Source organism: Entelurus aequoreus, linkage group LG02 (assembly GCF_033978785.1).
Source record: "Entelurus aequoreus isolate RoL-2023_Sb linkage group LG02, RoL_Eaeq_v1.1, whole genome shotgun sequence".
NCBI lineage: Eukaryota > Metazoa > Chordata > Actinopteri > Syngnathiformes > Syngnathidae > Entelurus > Entelurus aequoreus.
This window is the reverse complement of record NC_084732.1, coordinates 32,091,077-32,116,077: the sequence shown is the minus strand read 5'-3', so window position 1 is coordinate 32,116,077 and position 25,001 is coordinate 32,091,077. Positions and strand designations below refer to the sequence as shown.

Here is a 25,001-nt window from a genome sequence, read left to right as displayed (position 1 = left end):
CCCTCAAGACTGTCTTTCTTCTATTTGTGTGTGTGTGTGCATGTGTGTGTGCGTGTGTGTGTGTGTGCAAGCCAGACTGCAAAGCCTGCCAGCTTGCTTTTGTGCAGCTGAATGGCTGATTCTCCTCCTATTTTAATACTCGGATGCCAGCCAAATTAAGTGAGGTTCTGCAGGGAGGAAGAGAATTAGTTCCTTCCTTGAGATTCTATTTTCATTGTGTGCCTCAGACCTCCGTTTTCTTTTGGGAAACCTGCATTCTGTCCTTCAATTCGAAGCACACACACACACACATAACTAACCAACCGCTTATTTTATTCCGCATTTACGCCCTTTGTTAACCATATCTGAGCCAACAGTTCTTGCACCTGTGTTGTTGTTTTTTTCTGTTATCTTGTCGTAAGTACAGACCGATGACATTTAAAAGCTGTTACACGCTTCAAATGATAGCTTGAGTGGCAGTTTCTTAACAGGTATTCAACATAAACAAGGTGTGTATTTATGTTAAGTGGAAATGTGGATGTGGGGGTGAAAAAAACACAAGCAAGAGGGTGTGAAAGGAAGAAATAAGATGGAAATTAAAGGAAAAACAGCAAATCTCTGCGGTCCCCTTGACTATTAAATAGACTTGGAGAACATCGTAAAGTAATACCATATCAATTTCACAAGCCATCTATTCTGGCAACACTTTCCACGGCTCATCCTCTTAACGCCTCAGTACTCTATCTTTTTAGCACATGCCCAATGATGTGGGGCTCTCGGGGGACACATTGAGACAGTAACAGATCAGATGTTGTCGAGCAGACGTCTTTACTGAAAGACCGGCTGACTTTTCATTCACGTGCTTTACATGTGTCAGCTTGAACTTATATTGTACTTTATACTGTAAACATGAGCTGTGATACATTACATCACTGTTTTTCAACCACTAGTGTGCCGTGAAATACGGTCTGGTGTGCCGTGGGAGATTATCTAATTTCACCTATTTGGGTTAAAAATATTTTTTGCAAACCAGTAATTATAATCTGCAAATAATGTGTTGTTGTTGAGTGTCTGTACTGTCTAGAGCTTGGCAGAGTAACCGTGTAATACTCTTCCATATCATTAGGTGGCAGCCGGTAGCTAATTGCTTTGTAGATGTCGGAAACAGCAGGAGGCAGCATGCAGGTAAAAAGGTGTCTAATGCTTAAACTAAAAATAAAAAAAATGTGAATGCCCCTAAGGAAAGGCATTGAAGCTTAGGGAAGGCTATGCAGAACGAAACTAAAACTGAACTGGCTACAAAGTAAACAAAAACAGAATGCTGGACGACAGCAAAGACTTACTGTGGAGCAAAGACGGCGTCCACAATGTACATCCAAACATGACATGACAATAAACAATGCACCCACGAAGAAGGATAAAAACAACTGAAATATTCTTGATTGCTAAAACAAAGTAGATGCGGTAAATATCACTCAGAGGAAGACATGAAACTGCTACAGGAAAATACCAAAAAAGAGAAAAAGCCACCAAAATAGGAGCGCAAGACAAGAACTAAAACACTACACACATGAAAACAGCAAAAAACTCTAAATAAGTCACGGCGTGATGTGACAGGTCGTGACAGTACACCTACTTTGAGACAAGAGCTATATTGATGCATGGTTGGTTATGGTTTAAAATCATATCCAACAATTGCGACAACAAATGTTTACTGTCAACTGAGTTTAGTTTTTTAATGATTTCTGCTAGTGGTGTGCCTTGGCTCAAAAAAGGTAGAAAAACACTGCATTATATGGTCTAGTCAGTGTCCAAAAGACAGCCAAAAGAGGTTGGGAGATGAGAATAAATGTAAAGGTAAAAAATAGTTTAGAAATGCACCCAATTGCAGAAAATGTAGTCCTGATTCTCTTTTCTTTTCTTTTTTTCGGGTTTGCATGACAGCACTTTGTTCTGATAGAAAAGTTCCTCTTTATTTGCCTCGGTTGTTCTCCAAAGAGTGCTCACATGCCTGATACATACATGATTGATGTGATGACTGTTGTGTGATTAATCCCGTGACTAAACTCCTTCATTTGGACAGCCCTTAAAAACATATCTCTGTCGAGTTGGCATGTTTTCCACAAGCCTGCATGCATTTTCTCTGCAACTTCAGACAACTTAGAGTCTCGATCCACTTAACATCTCGTGCAGTTTTTTGGAATATGTGGAAAAAACGGAGTACAACTACATTTTTACTTACTTTAATATACATATTTAACTTCTTGAAGAAAAAAACAACAAGAACTCATTAGGGTTACAGGTATTACTATAGTACTACAATACTAATGAATCATATTCGGTACTATACCGCCTCTGAAAAGTACCGGTCCGCCACCCCCCCTCACGTCAAAATGTAAACAAACACCATTGGTGGATTTACACCTAACATCCACTGTAATGATACCAAGTACAGGAGCGTGTCTAGTCGATACTACTATGGTTACGTCAATATTGTTTGGCATCACAACATCTTCTTTCGTTTTTTTAAAAATGTGTATAATGTTTATAAACTCAGGAAATATGTCCCTGGACACATGAGGACTTTGATTATGACCAATGTATGATCCGGTAACTACTTGGTATTGGATTGATACCCAGATTTGTGGTATCATCCAAACTAATGTAAAGTATCAAACAACAGAATAATAAGTGATTATTACATTTTAACAGAAGTGTTGACAGAACATGTTAAAAGAGAAAGTAAGCAGATATTGATAGTAAATGAACAAGTAGATGAATAATTCATTTCCTACCACTTGTCCTTGATAATTTTGACAAAATAATAGAATGAAAAATGACACAATATGTTACTGTATACGTCAGCAGACTAATTAGGAGCCTTTGTTTGTTTACTTACTACTAAAAGACAAGTTGTCTTGTATGGTCACTATTTTAGTTAAGGACAAACTTGCAATAAGAAACATATGTTTAATGTACTCTAAGATGTTTTGTTAAAATAAAGCCAATAATGCAATTTTTTGTGGTCCCCTTTATTTAGAAAAGTAACGAAAAGTATCAAAATAATTTTGGTACTGGTACCAAAATATTGGTATCGGGACAACACTACAACTCATATAATATCTGTTGGAGTAGCCATTGGATGCGTCACAACACACACAGTCCAGTCTTACCAACATGCGCATGCAATCACACACACTCTCCCATGCAAACACACATGCCATTATCATATATATGAGAAATTTGAACAAAACTGCTCATGATGAATTAGCGGTGTACATTAAATCTATTAAATGAATAATGTATGGACATAACCTAGCCCGCTATATACGCAGCAAATCTCTCTCTGGACCCCACATAGATTCCAGTCAAACCTGTGCACAGATAGTCATGCATACACAAATATGACTTGTTCGCGCACACACAGACACACACACCTCGGAGTCTCCTGGATCGGTCATGAAAGAGACCCATTAAAAGAGGATACGAGAATAATTAACCTCACACTCTATTATTTAAAAAGGCTGCCTCCTCTTGTGTTGTAAATCCTTATTTATTTCACAAGCCAATTGTCTGTTTCCATTGTGTGAATCCTTCCATTCCGTTCTCACTCTCTTTCACACATTCTCTCCATTGTCGTTTCTGCAAACATGGAAATTATCCAAAATGTAAAACATATTGACTTGATTCTAGTGAGAAAAAAGGCTTGCGTGTGTACATGTCTCTTAATTGCCATTGCCAATACTAATATAGTGAAGGGTATTCCAACTTTTATTTAGCCAATGCACATATTTCATATTAATGACCCTAACATGCTCAGTGGCCTTGTGGTTAGAGTGTCCGCCCTGAGATCGGTAAGTCGTGAGTTCAAACCCCGGCCGAGTCATACCAAAGACTATAAAAATGGGACCCACTACCTCCCTGCTTGGCACTCAGCATCAAGGTTTGGAGTTGGGGGTTAAATCACCAAAATGATTCCCGAGCGCAGTCACCGCTGCTGCTCACTGCTCCCCTCACCTCCCAGGAGGTGATCAAGGGTGATGGGTCAAATGCAGAGGATGATTTCACCACACCTAGTGTGTATGTGACAATCATTGGTACTTTAACTTTAACTTAACTTTATTTATTTTAAATGTTGTTTGGATATTTAGCTGTATACTTTGTAACTGTTGTGTTTTTTTTGTAAACAATTCTCAAGTGGGTCCACTTTTCTTTTTCTCTCATCACTGCATAGGATATTTGTACAATGGAACCTCAATTTTACGAACGCCTCTTTTTCCAACCTTTTCGGTTTTTGACGTATACATCTCGCCAAATATGCCCCCGTGTGTCTCGGCGAATGGACACTTCATTTATTCATTCATTTATTTTGCATGCTGATTGAAGTCATCGGGGGGCTGCCCTTATGATGACATCACTTCCTGTACACACAGGCATGGCCATTTTGAAGAGGCGCAGCCCCCTAATTCACATCATGTTTACATCATGTACACGCGAGTGCAGCCATTGCGACGAGCTTCGACGGCGAGCGGCACTTCTGACGAGTTTATTTCCACAAATTTCGTACCTTGTGCTTGTGAGAACTGTGTCAGCCTGTCTTACAGATCACTGTGTGTGATCAAAAACGCTTTACAGGTGTCCAAACTCTCAGTCTTGCTGTATAGCTTCAGGTTGCTGGACAACCGCTTTGAGCTAGCGGCCCCTTCAGTTTGAGGATTTTTCAGCGAAAGGGACTTTGTTCTGTTGCAAGTCTTTAATTGTGATGAGACCAAAAAAGATGCCATATTACAGCAAAGGAGAAGGCACTACCGGGATATAAGCCTCGCTGCTAGTTTGTACTAATGCTAGCGCTAAAATAATTCTCCTTTTTTGCTTTTTGGTTTTGGAGAGCACCAAGGAGACTCCTGTGTGTGCGTGATGACATTTAAGCTTGCTGTAATGTTGTTGTGTTGTTTGGACAAAAAAAAAAGATTGTTTAGCCATTACCCCGTTGTTATGTTAGTTTGATATATATATATATATATATATATATATATATATATATATATATATATATATATGTATGTATGTATATGTGTGCATGTGTATATATATATATATATATATATATATATATATATATATATATATATATATATATATATATATATATATATATATATATGTGTGCATGTGTATATATATATATATGTATATATACACTACCGTTCAAAAGTTTGGGGTCACCCAAACAATTTTGTGGAATAGCCTTCATTTCTAAGAACAAGAATAGACTGTCGAGTTTCAGGTGAAAGTTCTCTTTTTCTGGCCATTTTGAGCGTTTAATTGACCCCACAAATGTTATGTTCAAGAAACTCAATCTGCTCAAAGGAAGGTCAGTTTTGTAGCTTCTGTAACGAGCTAAACTGTTTTCAGATGTGTGAACATGATTGGACAAGGGTTTTCTAATCATCAATTAGCCTTCTGAGCCAATGAGCAAACACATTGTACCATTAAAACACTGGAGTGATAGTTGCTGGAAATGGGCCTCTATACACCTATGTAGATATTGCACCAAAAACCAGACATTTGCAGCTAGAATAGTCATTTACCACATTAGCAATGTATAGAGTGTATTTCTTTAAAGTTAAGACTAGTTTAAAGTTATCTTCATTGAAAAATAAAGACATTTCAATGTGACCCCAAACTTTTGAACGGTAGTGTATATATATATATATATATATATATATATATATATATATATATATATATATATATATATATATATATATATATATATATATACATATATATATATATATATATATATATATATATATATATATATATATATATATATATATATGTGTGTGTGTGTGTGTATGTGTATGTGTGTGTCCGTGTGTGTATATATATATGTATAAATCAATCAATCAATCAATGTCAAATATATATATATATATATATATATATATATATATATATATATATATATATATATATATATATATATATATATATATATATATATATATATATATATATATAAATATATATATATATATATATATATATATATGTGTGTGTGTGTATATATATATATATATATATATATATATATATATATATATATATATATATATATATATATATATATATATATATATATATATATATATATATATATATATATATATATGTGTGTGTGTATATAAATATGCATGTGTGTATATATGTGTTTATATATATATATATATATATATATATATATATATATATATATATATATATATATATATATATATATATATATATATATACAAACGCACACTCTCTGGCACTGTGTTATATAGTTTTATTATTCTACATAGTTTTTTTAGGTAAGAGAAAACACTAAATAGAGATCTCATTATTATGATTCTGCATGGCAGCAGCAGTAGTGACCCCAAAAAGAGGAAACAGGAGATGGCATGCACATAAAATAAGGTTTCATACTCACAAACGAAAACAAAGTGCAGCAAGGAAGTGCACAAGAACCCCAAACACTTCAAGGGAAACTGCACTTTTTTGGGAATTTTGACTATAGTTTACAATTATTATGAGAAACATTGTTTTTTTCTTTTTGCTTTCTAACATGTACAAATCGTCTCGTTCTTGGTGGCTCGCAATGCAGCTACTGGGAGCATTTAATTCTACCTCTAAATCCCTTTAAAAATGCATTCAAAAAACGTCAACAATATTTAATTTACGTTCCGTAACCTGTATAATAATCAAGCTTTAGCAACATAGTTATTTTGTGAGCGAACACAGAGGAACTCTTTTTCTAGCCTAGTAACACATCGGCGTGCTTCTGTATTAGCCGTAAAAGCTAACTTTGGCAAGAGATAAGCTAGCTTCTACGTCATTACGAAATGTGTCTGAGTTTGTAATGCGCAACACTGCAATAGGACACCAATCGGTACTGACTGAAAAACATGAACAATCAAATTGCAGTATCTAGTATTAGCCCAAATTTCATGTTTTGTTTGTACACAGCTAGCCGACAGCAAATGCTGTCTGTGATAATACACACATGGCGATTGACAGTTGTCTGTTTGGTCCAGCTGGCCGGTTTCATTTGGGTAAGCACTCCATTAATGTCGAAATAGCATGTCGCTTTCTCACTCACTCTTCTGTCTGCTCCAAGGTCTGCTCTTTCTTCGTGATGGTGTCTGAAAGCGGTCGTTCATCCTCCGTATATTCAGCTTCAAAAAGATATGGTTGAGAATCTTCATTTGTCCAAAAATAGTCGTCTTCGTTGTTTGTTACCAAGTATGCCATGATTAGAACACACAGTCCCCTTTTTTTTTTGTCCGGGGGTAGGACACACATTTTTTGCCAGAAGTCAGAAGTATGCTGCTATGGAAACAGACAAAAATACGCCAAGGAATTAGTTCTGGCATTGATTAAAACGATCATAATACGGAAAATATTCTACATATTACAACGTGTTTGGTACTACATTATATATATACTTGCAGTGTGTATACAGCTGCTGGACCAAACGGACAACTGTCTATCCTGTGTTATGTGTTTTATGTTGCACGATTGCACCAAGTAAAATTCCTAGTTTGTGAACCCGTTCTCAAACAATGGCAATAAAAACTATTCTGATTCTGATTCTGATTCAGATTTAAGTTGTTTTAGAGGGCTTTGAAGGCTACAACGGTGACTCCCATTAGCCGCATCTTCCAAGCGTTTTTTTATCATCTTTAAACCCCCCCCCAAAAAAAAAATACATATGTGTTTCTGTCTCTCGTAACGATTGTGAACGATAGGCAACATTCTCAAAAAAGTGCAGTTCCCCTTTAAGAGAAGGCATGAGCAAAACTAGGCAATGTCAGCATACAGTTAACAAGCAGTTATAATAATCCAGCCCCGACTGGGAAGCGAGGCTGGCGTATGAACCCCTCTGATTAGTGATTCCTCTGATTAGTGATCAGCGACAGGTGAGTGTTCTGATCACTAATCAGAGGCAGGTGTACTCAATCAGTGCATCATACCGACTGACGAGGCAGGGGAATAACACAGTACGTGGCAGAAACAAGGAGGAAGGAGCAGTGAGACTAACTAAACAAAGACACATCAAAACAATATACAAAGTCTGATCCAGGCAGGTCGTGACTCTTATTGTCACACAATAATGAGCTCATGGGGATATGATGCCATGTGATGGAACATATACAATAACAACATAAGACAAAGGTAGTAATATTTTAGAATAATTTCCACCAATACAGTAAGGATTAATGGGATATGTAAATTAGAATTATGAGGTAATTTGTATTTGATAACAGATACCAGTGATAGTTTCCTTAAAATTGAAGTTATATACAAAATATACAGAGCCAGTCTTTTGAACAGCTCTTTGAGAGGAACGGCTCCTTCTAAAGAGCCATACATCAAATCTTTACTCGTTATGGTACATGGGTGATACTTAAAAAGCTGTGCTTTTCCCCCCAGTCCTTCTGGACATTAAATCATTTGAGCAAAAGTGCACAAAATTTTAACATGTTCCAAAATTTTTTTTAATTGAAAACGATCTCCATCCACACGAGCGTAGTTTTAAAACTTTCTCTGTTTATCCAAAAGAGCATTGACTTGCTGTCATGTGTAACCCGCCTGGTTCAGTCCCTGCTTTCAGGACGCCTGGGTCCTCCGGCATGTGAGACAAGGGTGCTAACTACCGAATTAAATGTTGCACATTTTGTCTAATCATCAACCTGGTGGCATAACACCTCTGTAATATGATCATGGTAATGTTCATTGTGTTATACTAGAAATACAATGATATGTACATTGTCATTTAAATTATTTTTAAGGTCCTGGGTTCGATCCCTGGGTTCGGGGTCTTTCTGTGTGGAGTTTGCATGGGGATAGGTTGATTGGCAACACTAAATTGGCTCAGGTGTGTGAATGTGAGTGTGCATGTTGTCTGTCTATCTGTGTTGGCCCTGCGATGAGGTGGCGACTTGTCCAGGGTGTACCTCGCCTACCGCCTGATTGCAGCTGGGATAGGCTCCAGCACCCCCCACGTTTCGAAAGGGATAAGCGGTAGAAAATGGATGGATGATTGAATGGATAGTTGCTCATCAAAGGGTCAAAGAACATGTGCCACTATCTTTGTGTTTTAATACAGTCATCCTGCCTCTTTTTTATTCAAAAAGATGAATAAAAAAATGAAGACAAAGGCATTGACCACTTTGTTGACCACTGTGTTTAATTTTTTCAAAAGTGGCTCCAATTGTGATGAAAATACATACAGGACAGCATTTTATTTTATGCTAATTTTAACAATTGTGCACACATGCATGTACCGTACGTAAATACCTTGACTACCATCGAAACACTTTCATTTCACTTCTGAGTGTCAGATTGCAAGGCATCACTGACTCAACTCTCTTAGCTATCACACAAGTTATGCATATTGCATGGCGACTGCGTTGCCTTCCTCTTACAGTATACGATATTCCACATCATTATACGCCGGCTGTTCGAGCAGTGTGTAAATGTTTACACGCGGGGTGTAGCGTTCGCATATTTGCATTGATGTTGAAATCTTGATTAATGTGCATTAGAGTGGATAAATAAATAAGTAAAATATATGAACGGTGATGCATGTAGCCCACATTGCAGTTTGTTTTTTGCAATATCAGCCACATTTTGATGACGGTAAAAAAAACATTGGTGAGAGGATGGGAACGTAAACTTGGTACCAAAATTCCAACAGTGCCAACGTGAACGTCAGTATCAAAAAATGTAGATATTGTTACCCTATTTTCTGTGAAATTAACATTATTATTGATTATGAATTAATGTATATATATATATATATATATATATATATATATATATATATATATATATATATATATATATATATATATATATATATATATATATATATATATATATATATATATATATATATATATTAGGGCTGCAACAACTAATCGATTAAATCGATTAAAATCGATTATACAAATAGTTGCCGATTAATTTAGTCATCGATTCGTTGGATCTATGCTATGCGCATGCGCAGAACCTTTTTTTAATTTTTTAATTTTTCTTTATTTTTTTTTAAAATAAACCTTTATTTATAAACTGCAACATGTACAAACAGCTGAGAAACAATAATCAAAATAAGTATGGTGCCAGTATGCTGTTTTTTTTCAATAAAATACTGGAAAGGATAGAAATGTAGTTTGTCTCTTTTATCCGATTATTAATCGATGAATCGAAATAATAATCGACAGATTAATCGATTATCAAATTAATCGTTAGTTGCAGCCCTAATATATATATATATACATATATAAAGCTCTAAAGTCGGGTTGTACTTCACCTTAATAAAAACAGGTTGGGTATTGTTTACATTTTTACTGATGGTACAATAGTTCCAAATTGGTACTTCTGCTTCAACAGTGCCAGGACAAGCAGTGCAAAGTAAAAAACTAAAACATTTAAATACATTTTTTATTTTTTTTTATTTTCAACAGTTTTATGACACGCAAGTTGAACTGAATTGTAATTTAAACTAGAAGAGGCAGTTCCTGAAGGAATTGCGTGTGGATGCTCCAATGCTGAAGTTGAACTGAAATGCTGACAGAATGTAGTATGAATGTAAGAATAGTTTGTATGTTAGAATGGTTTAAATGTTGAAGAGTTTGAATTTCCAGGAGAAACGGAATTTGGAAAAGTGTTAGTTGGATGAGTTGAATGTGTTGAAGGTGGAATGGTTTGAATAGGTTTAAAAATGTGCAAATTGTGCAAGTTAAAAAAATGGACAATTCACTTTGAATGGGGAAATTGTCCCTGAAAACTGGGAATTCTGGGGAATCCGGGAAATGTTTTAATTTGTTGAAGGACAGCACACAATTTTGAACAGGCTGAATATTTTGGTGTTGGGAGGGTTTGGATCGGATGAAAAATGTGGGAATTTTGGAACTTTGAAGAATGTCCCATTGGTTTAAATGGGAATTTCCCAAAAAATTGAGAATTTCGGTAAAAGCGGGAATTTTTTTGAAAATGGTAATAAACTTGAATAGTCTGAATGAGTTGAAATGGTTGGTGTTGGAATTTTTCAAATCGGTCGAGAAATGTTGAAGTAGTAAGATGTTGAATTGAGAAATGGTATTACGGAATTCCTGACATTTTGGGAAAAACGGTAATTTTTCCAGTTCAAAAAACAACTTCATTTTTTTTCCTAATTAAGAGGAATTTTTCGAAGGTAGAACGGTTGAAGTGGATTGAAAAATGTGGGCGGAGTGGTCACCAGAAAAAAGAGTGGAAATAGGACTTTGGAAAACCAGGAGTTCTGGAAAATCCTGGAATTTGTTTTAACTTGAAAAAAGGGACGTTTAAGTTTCCAGAATGGTGAAATGTGTTGAAGGTAGAATGGTCTGAATTGGTTGAAAAATGTGGAAATGGCGAAAGTTTGAAAAATGGTCAATTCATTTTTAATGGGAAAAACGTCCCGGAAAACTTGGAATTCTGGGAAATCTGAGAATTTTTGGAAATTGCCAAGGGAAAGCCTTCAATTCCCGAATAGGCTGAACAGTTTGAAGTTGGAACAGTTTGAATCGGATGAAAAATGTGGAAGGTAGAGCGTGCCAAAATCTGGAGAAGAAGAAAAATACGTTGAAAAATAGATGAATTTTGGTGTAGAAAACCATATGCTTTGGAGCATTCACACACATATTCAATATTGGAAATGAAATGCTAAACAATATGCAATATGCAATAGTATAAAACACAACGTACAACATATTGTCATAATTGTTACAATTATTACAATTACACAGTTATTACACAACATCACAACACAAGACCCTGAGTCGCTCGCATGTGTTGTTAAAATTTCAGAGGTTGGAGTTTTGTGAATGCAACTCCCTCACCTTAACCCTGATCGGTGCATAACAAGGAGGTTTTTTTTTGTGACAAGCACAAATTGTGTGGTGGTGCATCTGATGACTGCTGTTGGGATGTAAATATCCGACAATACAATTTAAAGCGCCGAAATGAGGTACCGATAGCCCCTGGTGAGCTGCGGTCATTGAGAGAAAAGGTTGTGAAGCAGAGCGTGATCCTCTCTCTAGGGAAACTGGGCCACGTGGAAATTGTTTTTACATGACAAGCCCAAACCCACCTCCAAGAAGACAAGTGCCTTGAAAGGTGAAGGTAATGGAGTGGCTCGATATGTTTCCTCCAGATCTCAACCCAACTGAACACCTGGCATCCTCAGGCAAAAGGAAGGCGAAGAAGTGAATGTGTCTAATATCCACCAGCTCTACCAGTAACAACCTGTGCAGCACTTGTGAATTCCATGCCCAAGAGTAATAATGGACCCATAGCGCCCATATGGCCAAAATGTTATGTATGTTTTCCTCCTAAATATGTATATAAATGTCACATGTCAATTGTATATCATCAATTAGTTTTTGAGTAATTGGTAGAACACTAACTGTACTTGGTGTGACATCACTGACAGAACTGGCGCCCATTTCCCTGCACAGACAGTGCATGTAAAGCGTGTAAAATTATTATTTTGATAATTTTTTGGCATGTTTTTGTCGCTCTGGTCCATGATTACTTCAAAACTGGTATGGTTAACATTATGAGCAAACAAGAACTATAAAAGAGTCACTATTTCCAGACTTCCCTGTTCTTCCATCTCCTCTTCCATGAACACAACAGGCCGTGCTTACTCATGCTCTTTCAGCATTTCCTCAAGCATCTTGAGGAAAACATCAGTAGAAGAGGACACAAAATACAATACTAGCGGCTTACCTTATTTCTCTCTAATTTTTGCTCTTATTTTTCCATTTGTCTTCGGGTTCTAACGCAGTCTTACTCCCCTTGAGAGTGATCTTGATTTTCGATATCACATTCGGCTTTAGCATTTAAAATGGTGTCCATCTAAAGTCTGACTAGAACTCTTCTTCTTCAAAGTGAGAATCGTTAAAAGAATCGCTGCAAATTACACTCCTCCCGCTTGGTCCGTCCCATTTTGCACAAGTCAATTTCAGTGTAGAGGTCCATGCTTTCTTCGTACTCCCATGAATTTGAAATGTATGCAGGTTGACCTCTTCATTAGTTGTATTGGTACAACCAGCAACAACGCATCTGACGGATTGCATCTTTTAAGTTAGCAAAATAAGGAGCCCAATTCATTTAGCATGTCTGTCTTCATGAATATGCAGAATTTTTGCTGACTATCAGAATGCCCAAATTGCTGGGAGGAGAAAATGCAAATGTATTTCATCTGTCCATCCATTTTCTACCGCTTATCCCTTTCGGGTTTGCGGGGGGTGCTGGAGCCTATCTCAGCTGCAATCGGGCGGAAGGCGAGGTACACCCTGGACAAGTCGCCACCTCATCACAGGACCAACACAGACAGACAGACAACATCCACACTCACATTCACACACTAGGGCCAATTTAGTGTTGCCAATCAACCTATCCCCAGATGTATTTATTTTGTTTTATTATTTAGAACACTTAGTGTGATTTATCAAGACTAAAACTGCACTGCGGGAGCTGTTTATATTTAGCATGTCTAAAATGGTGATTGCATAGGAAAATCTGTGAGAAAGGAAATTATCACCCTGCAACACCATCCTCCGTGTGCATGTTAACATTTATGGATTGTGAAAAAATGTAAATATTATACACGTCGTCTATATCATTTTACAATTTTATAGCTGCTGGATGACTTAAGGGGCTGATAAAAAAAATAAAAATGAAAAATAAAATGTATGCCTACCGTAATTTCCGGACTATAAGCCGCTACTTTTTCCCCTCGTTCTGGTCCCTGCGGCTTATACAAGGGTGCGGCTTATTTACGGCCTGTTCTTCTCCGACACCGACGAAGAGGATTTCGGTGGTTTTAGTACGCAGGAGGAAGACTATATGACACAATGATTAAAGACTGACTTTTTATATACCGGTAGGCTGGTTATTTTGATAACGTACAGGCGAGCACTTTGTATTACTCAGCAGCGTTGTATTATTTGTACTCTGCACGAATGCTGTTCGCCATGTCAAAGATGTGAAAGTTTGATTGAATGATTGAAAGATTTATTGTTAATAAATGGGACGCTTTGCATTCCCAAACAGTCATCTCTGTCCCGACAATCCCCTCCGTGGTAGCAGGAACCCCTATATACTACGCTAATTACACATCAAAACCCTGCGGCTTATAGTCGGGTGCGGCTTATATATGGAGCAATCTGTATTTTCCCCTAAATTTAGCTGGTGCAGCTTATAGTCAGGTGCGGCTTAAAGTCTGGAAATTACGGTATTAGTGTCTGCTGCCATGTTTTCATGGCTTTGTATTTTCATTTAGGAATATATATATTTTTAAATTATAGCTCCTATATGAAAAAATGTCTTGCGATATGCAGTTTCTTGTGTTTGGATAATTCCCACCGCGTGTTAAAATTGTTTCTTTTGTATAGATTGCGATCTTATATTACAGATGTGGTGTTAGAGATTATATATGTATGCTGCCTGTTCAAAATCATGTTGCAAAACCCCACAAGTTGGAGAGCATGAAAACATGAATGTGGAGGAAAAAGAGTGTTTATATAGGTACGTAGTACATGCAACAGCCTTATTTAAATTAAGAGTCTTCGTACACCACACGCAATACGCCCATCAGTAGTACAGGCAATTGTATAGTTTGCACACGCTATTCACCACTTGTTATTTAGATTTTAGTAGATGAGGCCCATACACACAATATGAAAAAAACTCTAGTTTTCTGTAGGTGATTTCAACAGGCCCACCACCCACATTTTGGAGCTAAAAGTAGGCGTTCCAAAATGTGCTGAAATGTGTCATAAAACAAGCCAACATTTACTACTCTGTCTACGGACATTTTGTCTGTAGAAACCATGTTTACGTCCAGAACTACAGAATGAAGTCCCAATGTTGTCAACATTAGAGGGGCCCTTTAAGGCAGTGCTAGATAGCAGTGCTGCTCACACTAAATATTCACACTTTGGACATGTTCATTGTTAGGTGTACTCACTTTGCGGACATACAGTAATGCAGGGCTATTCAACTACATGTTGAAGAGGGCCTCCGTTTGAAGAGCCCAAGGGCTTAGGGGCCGGATATCGAAATGTAGATGTTTTGTCAGAAAGTGCCTGCTCAGGTCAGGTTATATTCCTTTGAGACTGTATAAACACATCGACTTTCACACTGTACTGTCAATAAATGCATTATTCTGCCCTCGCTACTCGTTTCCAGCTTGTGCAGTTAGACGGATTGTTAACAGCATGAAGAAAAAGAAGCTCCGGAAGTTTTGTTGAGGATTGATGTTCCTTCTTTTGAAATATTTTCCTTCCTCAGATTTTTTTTCTTTACACTTATTCCTTTATTTAAGTTTTGTAAGACTCAAAATATAAACAAATAATACAAGTATAATGTCCATTGTGTGTTTACATAAATAATGTCCATTGTGTATTTTACATAAATAAAATAGAAGGTGTTGTGTTAATACATTTACACAATAAACTACAGATGTCTACGCATATAGAAATTAAACAACATCCACATCAAACGTGGCACACAATGAATGTGGCTCAACGCAACTAAACCTAAGGTGTAGCGTTATTGCACTCTACTGGTCAATTTAGCGCTAAATCTTTGATTGCCAGAGTTACTCTTAGACAAATAATAACACGACCACTAATACAAAAGACCTCACGATTTGGGTGATGTTCGGCGGGCCAAATGAAAAGCTTTGGCGGGCTAGATGAGGCTCGCGGGCCACCAATTGAATAAGGCAGCAGTAATGGCTGCGTGTTGATTAATTTTCAGTGGATTGTAAATCTACACTGGCATACAAGATGACACAGATTACTCTAAAGCAGGGGTGTCAAACTCATTTTAGATCTGGGGCCACATGGATAAAAATCTACTCCCAAGTGGGCCGGGCTGGTAAAATCATGGCACGATAACTTAAAAATAAAGACAACTTCAGATTATTTTCTTTGTTTAAAAATAGAACAAGCACATTCTGATATTGTACAAATCATAGTGTTGTTGTTGTTTTTTACACTTACATGTTGCAGTTAATAGTATTCTATCTTTATTTGTCGTTATTTATATTTTCTGAATAAATTATGTGATAATGTTCATCAGTCAACTCATTGGTGTTCATTTTCAATCTATCAAGATAAAAAAAACTATATCTAAATCAAATTGCAGGATGTTATTTATGTAGTTTGATCATTTTCCTCGACTGATGTACTAACATCTTGTGGTTTATTTTGTACATACAGTATGTAGCATCATCTACAAAGATACAAATAATTACTATTGTGACATCCAGTGGACACATTTAGAACAGCTGTTTCTTTCATTCAAAAATTTCAGGTTAATTTTTATACATAGCAAATTCATCCCGCGGGCCTGATCCGGCCCTCGGGCCATACGTTTGACACCCCTACTCTAAACTATATTCAAGTTTAATTTATATAGTATTGTCCCTTAAGACTGTAACATAAATGGTTGCTGAAATGTGAGGTTTTTTTTGAGAGATATTGTACGTCTGTGTCTATTTCCCAGGTTGCTTACTACATAAAGGCTTTGCACTTTTGTGCATTTAACCAGTTCACACACAAGCCCGCCAAAACACACACATACACGCCATGTTGCATGCATTACCTGATAATGGCATTCTGTGGGTGTACTAGCGTGTCGCGGTCGAGTGGCTGACCTAATGCATTAGAGGGAGCTCACTGTCAGGTCTTTAAGTAGCTGGGATCAGAGGCAGATACACAGCTAATGGAGCTTTCTCTACGGGGGTGGACTAACACAGCAAAAGCGCTATTAAATTGGTGTTGTTGTAATATACATAAACCTGCTTTACTTAACTTCTAAAAGAGAAACAGCTGGGTGAGATTAGCATTTTTACACTCGTCTATGTAATTTAACATAAGTTTAATAGTTTTATTAGCTATGTAATGTGATTTTTGTATTAGACTGAATGGGATATTAATTGAGGTACAGTAGCTGTATGTAGGAAAATTAAAGCATAGGATTTTTTTTTTTAATACACAGTGTACAAAACGTAAACAATATAAATGGTTCAACAGATAATTATGTAAATACACAGATAATAAATACAAGCAACTACTCAGACAAACATACGGTAATTTCCAAAAAAAAAAAAATGTGCGCAAATATTTTAAAAAGTTAAGCACAACTTTGTATCTAATCTACAGTAGGAAGGAGGTTAACATGGCCCCATTTGTCACAGTTTACCTGACACATGAAACGTGATGAATTTGGTGGGTGCACTATCCACTTTAGTCGACAGATTGTAATAGAGGGTTTAATATGTTAAAATGTGTTTTGCGGCAATTCCAACTTTGACCACACCGTCAGTTGCTACGTAATTATAGTTGCTATAATTTTCAGCAGACTGCATTGCAAAATGATTAGTCCCCCCCACCTTCCTCTCATGCAAGATCCACCCAATAATGGGGCCATATGAATCCCTTCTCTACTGTAAGTTATAGGTTCAAAGTATAATTATGATTTAATTACTTTATATCCTTTTAATTGTATTATTTTATTATTGTATTCCTTGCTTTTTCAGATACTGCCCAAGTATGTCAAGTTTTTTTGTTCAAAATCCAACTGAAATTTTAGAAGAAAAGTGTTATGATCTCACATGACAGTTTGGACTTTATTTGTGCCACTTCCTGTTTGTCACCACTTCTTCTCTTGTCCAAGCGCTGTTTTCCTTGCTTGTTTTTTGATTGACAATCAGATGACCCAGGTGTCCCCGGTTGTCAATCAGGTGGCTTTTCATGCCAGCCCTGTGCTCTGGTTATTATTGCTTTGTATCTGAACGTGCTGCATACAGTTTCCCTGCTGCACTGTTTTTCCTTAATCAAGGATTGTTTTACCTGCATGTTGCCTGCTGTCCCTGCATCCTGGGGTCCAAACCAACAACATCAAATGCAGGCCGTGACATTGAGGCCCATAAGCATGTGCTTGTATACATATATGCTCATTACTGGCTCAAACACATGGCAAGTGAAGGGCATAACACTTATAAATATATATATATATATATATATATATATATATATATGCAGTTTATGTATATATATATATATATATATATATATATATATATATATATATATATATATATATATATATATATATATATATATATATATATATATATATATATATATATATATGCAGGAATACAAATAAATGATGATGATGATGATGATGATAAATAATTCCACAAATAAGAGAGAATAGAGTTAGTTGTCACACTCTTTATAAGTTGCCAAAAGAGAGCGCTTGTCTGTGGTATGGACATTTACGACATAAGGATGAGAACTCTCTTACATAGTCTTCTCCAGAGTAATACGACTGAACTTAAGGTGAGAGGACATTCTGTGTTTTTCATTCAGTTTAAATATTCAGTTCCTCAGTGTTTGTTTTCTATAGGCTTTTACACAATTATTTTTCGAAATAAACACAACTATTTGTTACCCTTAAAAAGTGTAAAGGGAAAGCTATGGTTTATTTTGTTATCTAAGTAGTTGTTACACCGTTGTCAAACAAGCAAAGATGTTCAGTCGGGGTTGGTCGTCACTTTCTTTTTAGGATTGATTTGTCACTAGAGGTCGGAATCTTTGGGCACCTCACGATTCGATTATGATTCAGGAGCTACGATTCGATTGCAAATCGATTATTGATGCATCTCTAATTTATGTATATTTATGAAGTTTTACATTTCTTTTTGTTTCATGAAATAAGCGTTTATCACTTGAAACTTAAAAAATCAAATTCATTTGGAATAAGTAAAGGTTAAATTAATCCCCCCATTTATTAAATTAATGAAAATGTGTGCAAAACTGGAACATAAGAGCCCGATAGTCAAGGAGTTGGTTGGATCTCTTGGTGAGGTGGCTCGCTGCTGTCAGCCAAATTTTAGAACTCTGTGCGTTACTTTATGTACAATAAATAAATCAATTATTGACATTTACTAATCGATTCTATAATTGTCCATGTCTGAATTGCGATGCATCTAAAAACCTATTAATTCCCCCACCTCTAATTGTCTCATATACTCGCATATTCATACATGTCATATATACAGTAGGCTGGCCTTAGGATTTATTTCCTGTTCATGTTCCTTGCTAATTTTGTTAAATAGATTAAGTTATGTATTTCTCAAATTGTCAATGGGATTCAACTTTCTAAATTAGTTCTGACTCATTGCCTTTTTAAAAAATATTTTGTTTTACCATTAAAGACACATTTTAAACAAAGAGTAGTGTGTGGTAATCACAATTGGTTGTCTCAATGCGTCTTTGATTGTTAATTACCTTTTTGTTACAATTAATATTGGAAATTAGATGCATCCACATTTCAAGACAACACCCTAAGCTTCAATTGAATGTTGGAGTGATAACTGAAAGATGATTTGAAGAAGAGCAAGAGATGATTTTCTTAAAATGACATTGCATTTATGTCTAGTGGAAATTCCTGCTAAAAGCAAGCTATCAAGATGCATATGAGCGGAACTGGCTCATAGTCATTCCCTTGGTGGTTAAAATAAATGTGAAGGGCATGCATAGTAGTAAAATGATATGAGGATATGCTGATCAATACGATGCCATTAGTGGTTATCCACAGCACAACGTACATTTCTGCAGACTCTCATCAGGGATGCCCTAATCTAATCGCATTAGAATTGAGTGTGTTTCATAATAACTGTCATGCTTAACCTTGTATCCTTGTTAACATATTTGTTTTGTCCTGAAGGAGCAGAGATACTTGAGCCAACATCCGATGCATTTCCTATCATTTGTTGGTCTTGTGATCCGTGCAAATCCTGAATTTAAAGTACTTTTTAAGGAATGGGTTTGGGAAGACTGCAAAATACATCCAAAAGATGAAAGAAAGGGGGTGGTAGGGTTGGGAATAGGAAAGACAAAGACATCCAGACAGCACAGCTGTTCCAAGTGTAGTTTCTGTTCTACCTTCTTGTATCTGTGATCCTATTTGTTCTTTTGCACTATGGGGACTTTTCTTCTGTGTAGGGTTTTTTTTTCCACACTTGCAGATGTTTGTATACATTACGCCTGAGCTTGTCCGTCTCTTTCTCTCGCTGTTTGTCTTAATGTAGAACAAGCAGGGCCTGTTTTCGAAGCAGATAGCCCTCAAGGCCAAGGAACCAGAGAAGGGGGTCCTGATGTCCTCCACCATTCCCGACCTGAGGATCCCTCTTTCCTACGAGGTCCGACTAGCTCCCATCACCATCTACAGCATGGGGGAATACGTCAGTCGCATCATCCAGTATTCTGAGCGTGAGTGATCATACATAAAGAAATAGTGTATAGTGGAACCTTTATAGTGAACCCAATCCCTCCTACAATGCTTGCAAAATTATTCTCTTAGGAAATACAGTATTTATTATGAAATCCAGGGTCAGTGCTATAAGTGACGACTTCAACTGTCAAAGAAGTTGAACATTAAAATTAAAATTAAAAAAACGCTTAACTCTAATGACAAACAAAGAATAAGTAATGTGAATGTTCTACAAAAACGGATAAAAGTTGGGTTTGTTGACTTGACATACTGGATTTGCTGTTGTGTATTCTTTAAACACCCCTTGGTGAGGCTGTTCTTTCTTTTGGAATAAGTGCTGCAAAAACGTTTTTGAAAAACCAAAGTCAAGCAAAAAAAAAAAGGGTTAATCATTTGATGCCATTTCAATTGACTTTTTCTGGAACATACTGACATCTCACCCTGATGTATGTATGACAGTGCTTAGGCATATTTAAATCTATTTTGGTCCAATTCTTTGTATTCAGTCACGTGACTTTTTCTTACCTTTTTACTTCTTGTGAACAAAGTGGTGGTCAACCAAACCAAATTGGCTACTGTGCAACAAACAGTGTACAACCTATCTTAAAGTTAAAGTTAAAGTACCAATGATTGTCACACATACACAAGGTGTGGTGAAATGCGTCCTCTGCATTTGACCCCACCCCCTGGGAGGTGAGGGGAGCAGTGAGCAGCAGCGGTGGCTGCGCTCGGGAATCATTTTTGGTGATTTAACCCCCAATTCCAACCCTCGATGCTGAGTGCCAAGCAGGGAGGTAATGGGTGCCATTTGTATAGCCTTTGGTATGACTCGGCCGGGGTTTGAACTCACGACCTACCAATCTCAGGGCGGACACTCTAACCACAAGGCCAGGGGCCTGGATCTTACCACTAAAAGCAGATATGAGCAAAAAAGCAAACTATGCAATGGAAGAGATCCCTATACTTTATCAAAAGAAAATATATGTTGAGTGATCTCAAGGATTATCCGTCTGTGGAGTTCCAAGACATGTCAAACTCTCTGATGTCATTCTACACGGCAAAACAGATGAAAGCTTGGAAAAGCATGGAGACATACAACTTCTTTGTGTGAGGCTGAGTCAAGGACCTTGGTATCAAGACTCTCCCGGATAAATTGTGCATCATTTTTGCCCGCGTAAGGTCGCATTTAACTTTGTGAGGTCTTGTGAGGACACGTCCTTGCAAACAAACTGGAGTAGCACTCGATAGCGTTGACTCACTTTTTTTTTCATTTTCTCATTATATTGACCACTCATAAAGATAATCAGAGACACCACTGAAGACCTGACTGATTGTGAAAGAAGACGGATAAGTGATCACAGCTCACTGTAACTGTATGGCCGAGTACATTTCAGCCATTATGCCTTGTTGTTGTTGCACGCGTCATTACGAGTACTTTCCTTGTTTTATCAAACTATATCTATAGATGTCAACATTGTGTATGTGCTGAACGTGTCATTTAGGATTGCTGCCTTTGGGAAAAGCTTAACTCTTAGGTTTTACTCCAATTTGCTTTCTTTTATTTAAACTCGCTGAGTTGGTGGTTTACAAAACACTCATAGCAAACATGTGTTTCAGGAACCTAGAAACAAGAAAAAGTACGACAAATATAAATATATTACTTAAATGAGAAATTGTAAACGTTAAAAGTACATCAAACAAACGTTTAACGAAGTGATCACCGCAAGGTTGTGCGTTTCTCGTCGTTTCGTAAAATCCTGCACTCTTTTGCACTTCTTGATTCCCTTTCGAGGAACTCTGAAGAACTTTTTATCCTTTTCATAATTTAAAAGATTCCAACAGTCTAAAACAATGCAAGCATAGGGCATTTTTATTTGAGAAAGGCAAAATGCTGCACAAAACCCTTTGACAACAGACACTTGCTTGACCACCACTTCAAGCCTTGCATATTTAATGAGCCGGACGTGGCATCAGGTGAATACAACCAACACGGCGTGGCGCGGTTGGGAGAGTAGCCATGTCAGCAACCTGAGGGTTCCTGGTTCAATCCCAACCTCGTCACGTCTGTTGTGTCCTTGAGCAAGACACTTCACCCTTGCTCCTGATGGGTCGTGGTTAGGGCCTTGCATGGCAGCTCCCACCATCAGTGTGTGAATGTGTGTGTGAATGGGTGAATGTGGAAATAGTGTCAAAGCGCTTTGAGTACCTTGAAGGTAGAAAAGCGCTATACAAGTATAACCCATTTACCATTTAATACTAAAATGTACTAATGTATTTGTCCTTTGTCTTTTCACATCCCCAACATGTGAGCTATTTTTATTTTCTTACAGCTTACACCTATCCAAGACCTTCAGGTGAGTCATCTCTCAACGCCTCCATATTCCACATTTCACTCTCTCCTAATCAAGAGCTTGTTGCTGTGATGATGACAGGGCGGTAAAATTTAGCAAGTATTTTATTTCTTTATTTTTTTGCTGCAAGAACTGTCAGCATATGTTTGTAAAGACGTTGATGATCCAAACTGGTCGCCTCTGGGAGGAGAGTGTGGGAACGGTGTTATGAGAAGCATTCAAAAACTGTGTGTGGATAGTTGGATTGTTTTAAATGTCAGGCAATGGGCACTTGGCCATTATTGTTGACTATATTATTGGTAATATATATATATATATATATATATATATATATATATATATATATATATATATATATATATATATATATATATATATATATATATATATATATATATATATATGTGTATATATATATATATATATATATATATATATATATATATATATATATATATATATATATATATATATATATATACATTTTGGGGAATTTCCCATTCCCAACCGTGACTATAAACAGTATAATTTGCATAACACCTGCATAACATTGTAAGCTTATTAACATTAAAGGAAACAATGTTACCTTGGTTACAGTGAAGCCAAGTGCTACATACGCTTCATCATATTCTGGTACGGCAAAAAAAGCATAATCCCAGAGGTATATATATATATATATATATATATATATATATATATATATATATATATATATATATATATATATATATATATATATATATATATATATATATATCGGAGGGTTCCTGGTTCGATCCCCACCTTCTACCAACCTAGTCACGTCCGTTGTGTCCTTGAGCAAGACACTTCACCCTTGCTCCTGATGGCTGCTGGTTAGCGCCTTGCATGGCAGTTCCCGCCATCAGTGTGTGAATGGGTGTGTGAATGGGTGAATGTGGAAATACTGTCAAAGCGCTTTGAGTACCTTGAAGGTAGAAAAGCGCTATACAAGTATAACCCATTTATCATATATATATATATATATATATATATATATATATATATATATATATATATATATATATATATATATATATATACATATATATATATATATATATATATATATATATATATATATATATATATATATATATATATATATATATTTTTTTTTTTAATTTTTTTTTTTTTTTTTTATTTATTTATTTATTATTATTTTTTTTTTTATATATCTATATTTTTTTTTATTTATTTATTTGTTTTAATTGTATTATTATTTTTTTTTTCCTGGTATAGTAGACCTGCACTCCATTTATATGAGTTAGTCATCATTTCAAACTTCCATCCATCCATTTTCTACCGCTTGTCCCTTTTGGGGTCGCGGGGGGTCGCTGGAGCCTATCTCAGTTACAATCTGGCGGAAGGCGGTGTACACCCTGGACAAGTCACCACCTCATTGCAGGGCCATTTCAAACTGTAATAATATATATAATTTAAACATAAAAACACATTTTAATGTTGACTATCATATGAATAATATGACAACTATCAGCCCTTAATACCACACTAGTCATCTACAGTATGCAACTCTCCAACTGCTCTTTATCAGCAATGCGAACTAATTGGTTGACAAAACTGTTTTGATTATTCCTTGTGTTTTGTGCCAGGAAATAACGTCAAGCAAATTAACAAACGTATACTTCCAGCGTAGTTCAAATAACGCAAATCTAAGCTTGTCCAACTAGTCGTGGGCCTGTTATATAAAGTACATTAGTGATCATATGCATAACAGGGCTCATTTTTCTCTGACAAAAGAACTCGACCAAAAACAGATGTTTCAGCGAGTGTAGCTTCAGATGGGCCTGCCAGTGTCCTCAGGTAAAGCCAAAAGCCTGCAGAAAATTAGCAGTTGGGTTTTTACAAAATGTAAACAATAAATATTATTAGCGCTCCGCTGAGTTTCATATGGTCTCCTCACAAACAAAGCAAACAATAGCTTATTGCGCTCGTCAGCCATATTTTTCGTTTACATTCCTTGTTATTCTCCCGAGGTCAGACCTCATAAGCTCCTCCAATATGTCCTTCCACCAGGTTTCTCCAATGCAGCATCAAAACTACGACTTATCTTATTGCCCCCCACTAGCTCTCAGCCTCTCAAACCCTCTATCAGACCTCCCCTTTGTCTTTATCAGCAGGCAGAGTGCTGTCTATCCTCTTCATTTAGCGTTGCCTTTTAGCAGCGTTTGTCTGGCAAGGGTGTCACTCAGCTCTGCCAGGGCGAGGCCATTAAAACAACTGCAGATTGGAACAGACTGTGGGAACAAGGGTGCA

General features: G+C 36.5%; 1 protein-coding gene across 4 annotated transcripts in view; it reads left to right on the top strand.

Moving 5' to 3' along the window:
* Positions 1 to 25,001, top strand: part of LOC133632656 (MAM domain-containing glycosylphosphatidylinositol anchor protein 1) — a 596,928-nt gene that overhangs the window by 465,628 nt on the left and 106,299 nt on the right. For all 4 annotated transcript variants that reach the window (XM_062025233.1, XM_062025218.1, XM_062025227.1 and 1 more), the window contains 2 exons: positions 20,174 to 20,354; positions 22,686 to 22,709. In XM_062025233.1, coding sequence (XP_061881217.1) covers positions 20,174 to 20,354; positions 22,686 to 22,709 — 205 coding nt within the window. The remainder of the gene's footprint in view (positions 1 to 20,173; positions 20,355 to 22,685; positions 22,710 to 25,001) is intronic.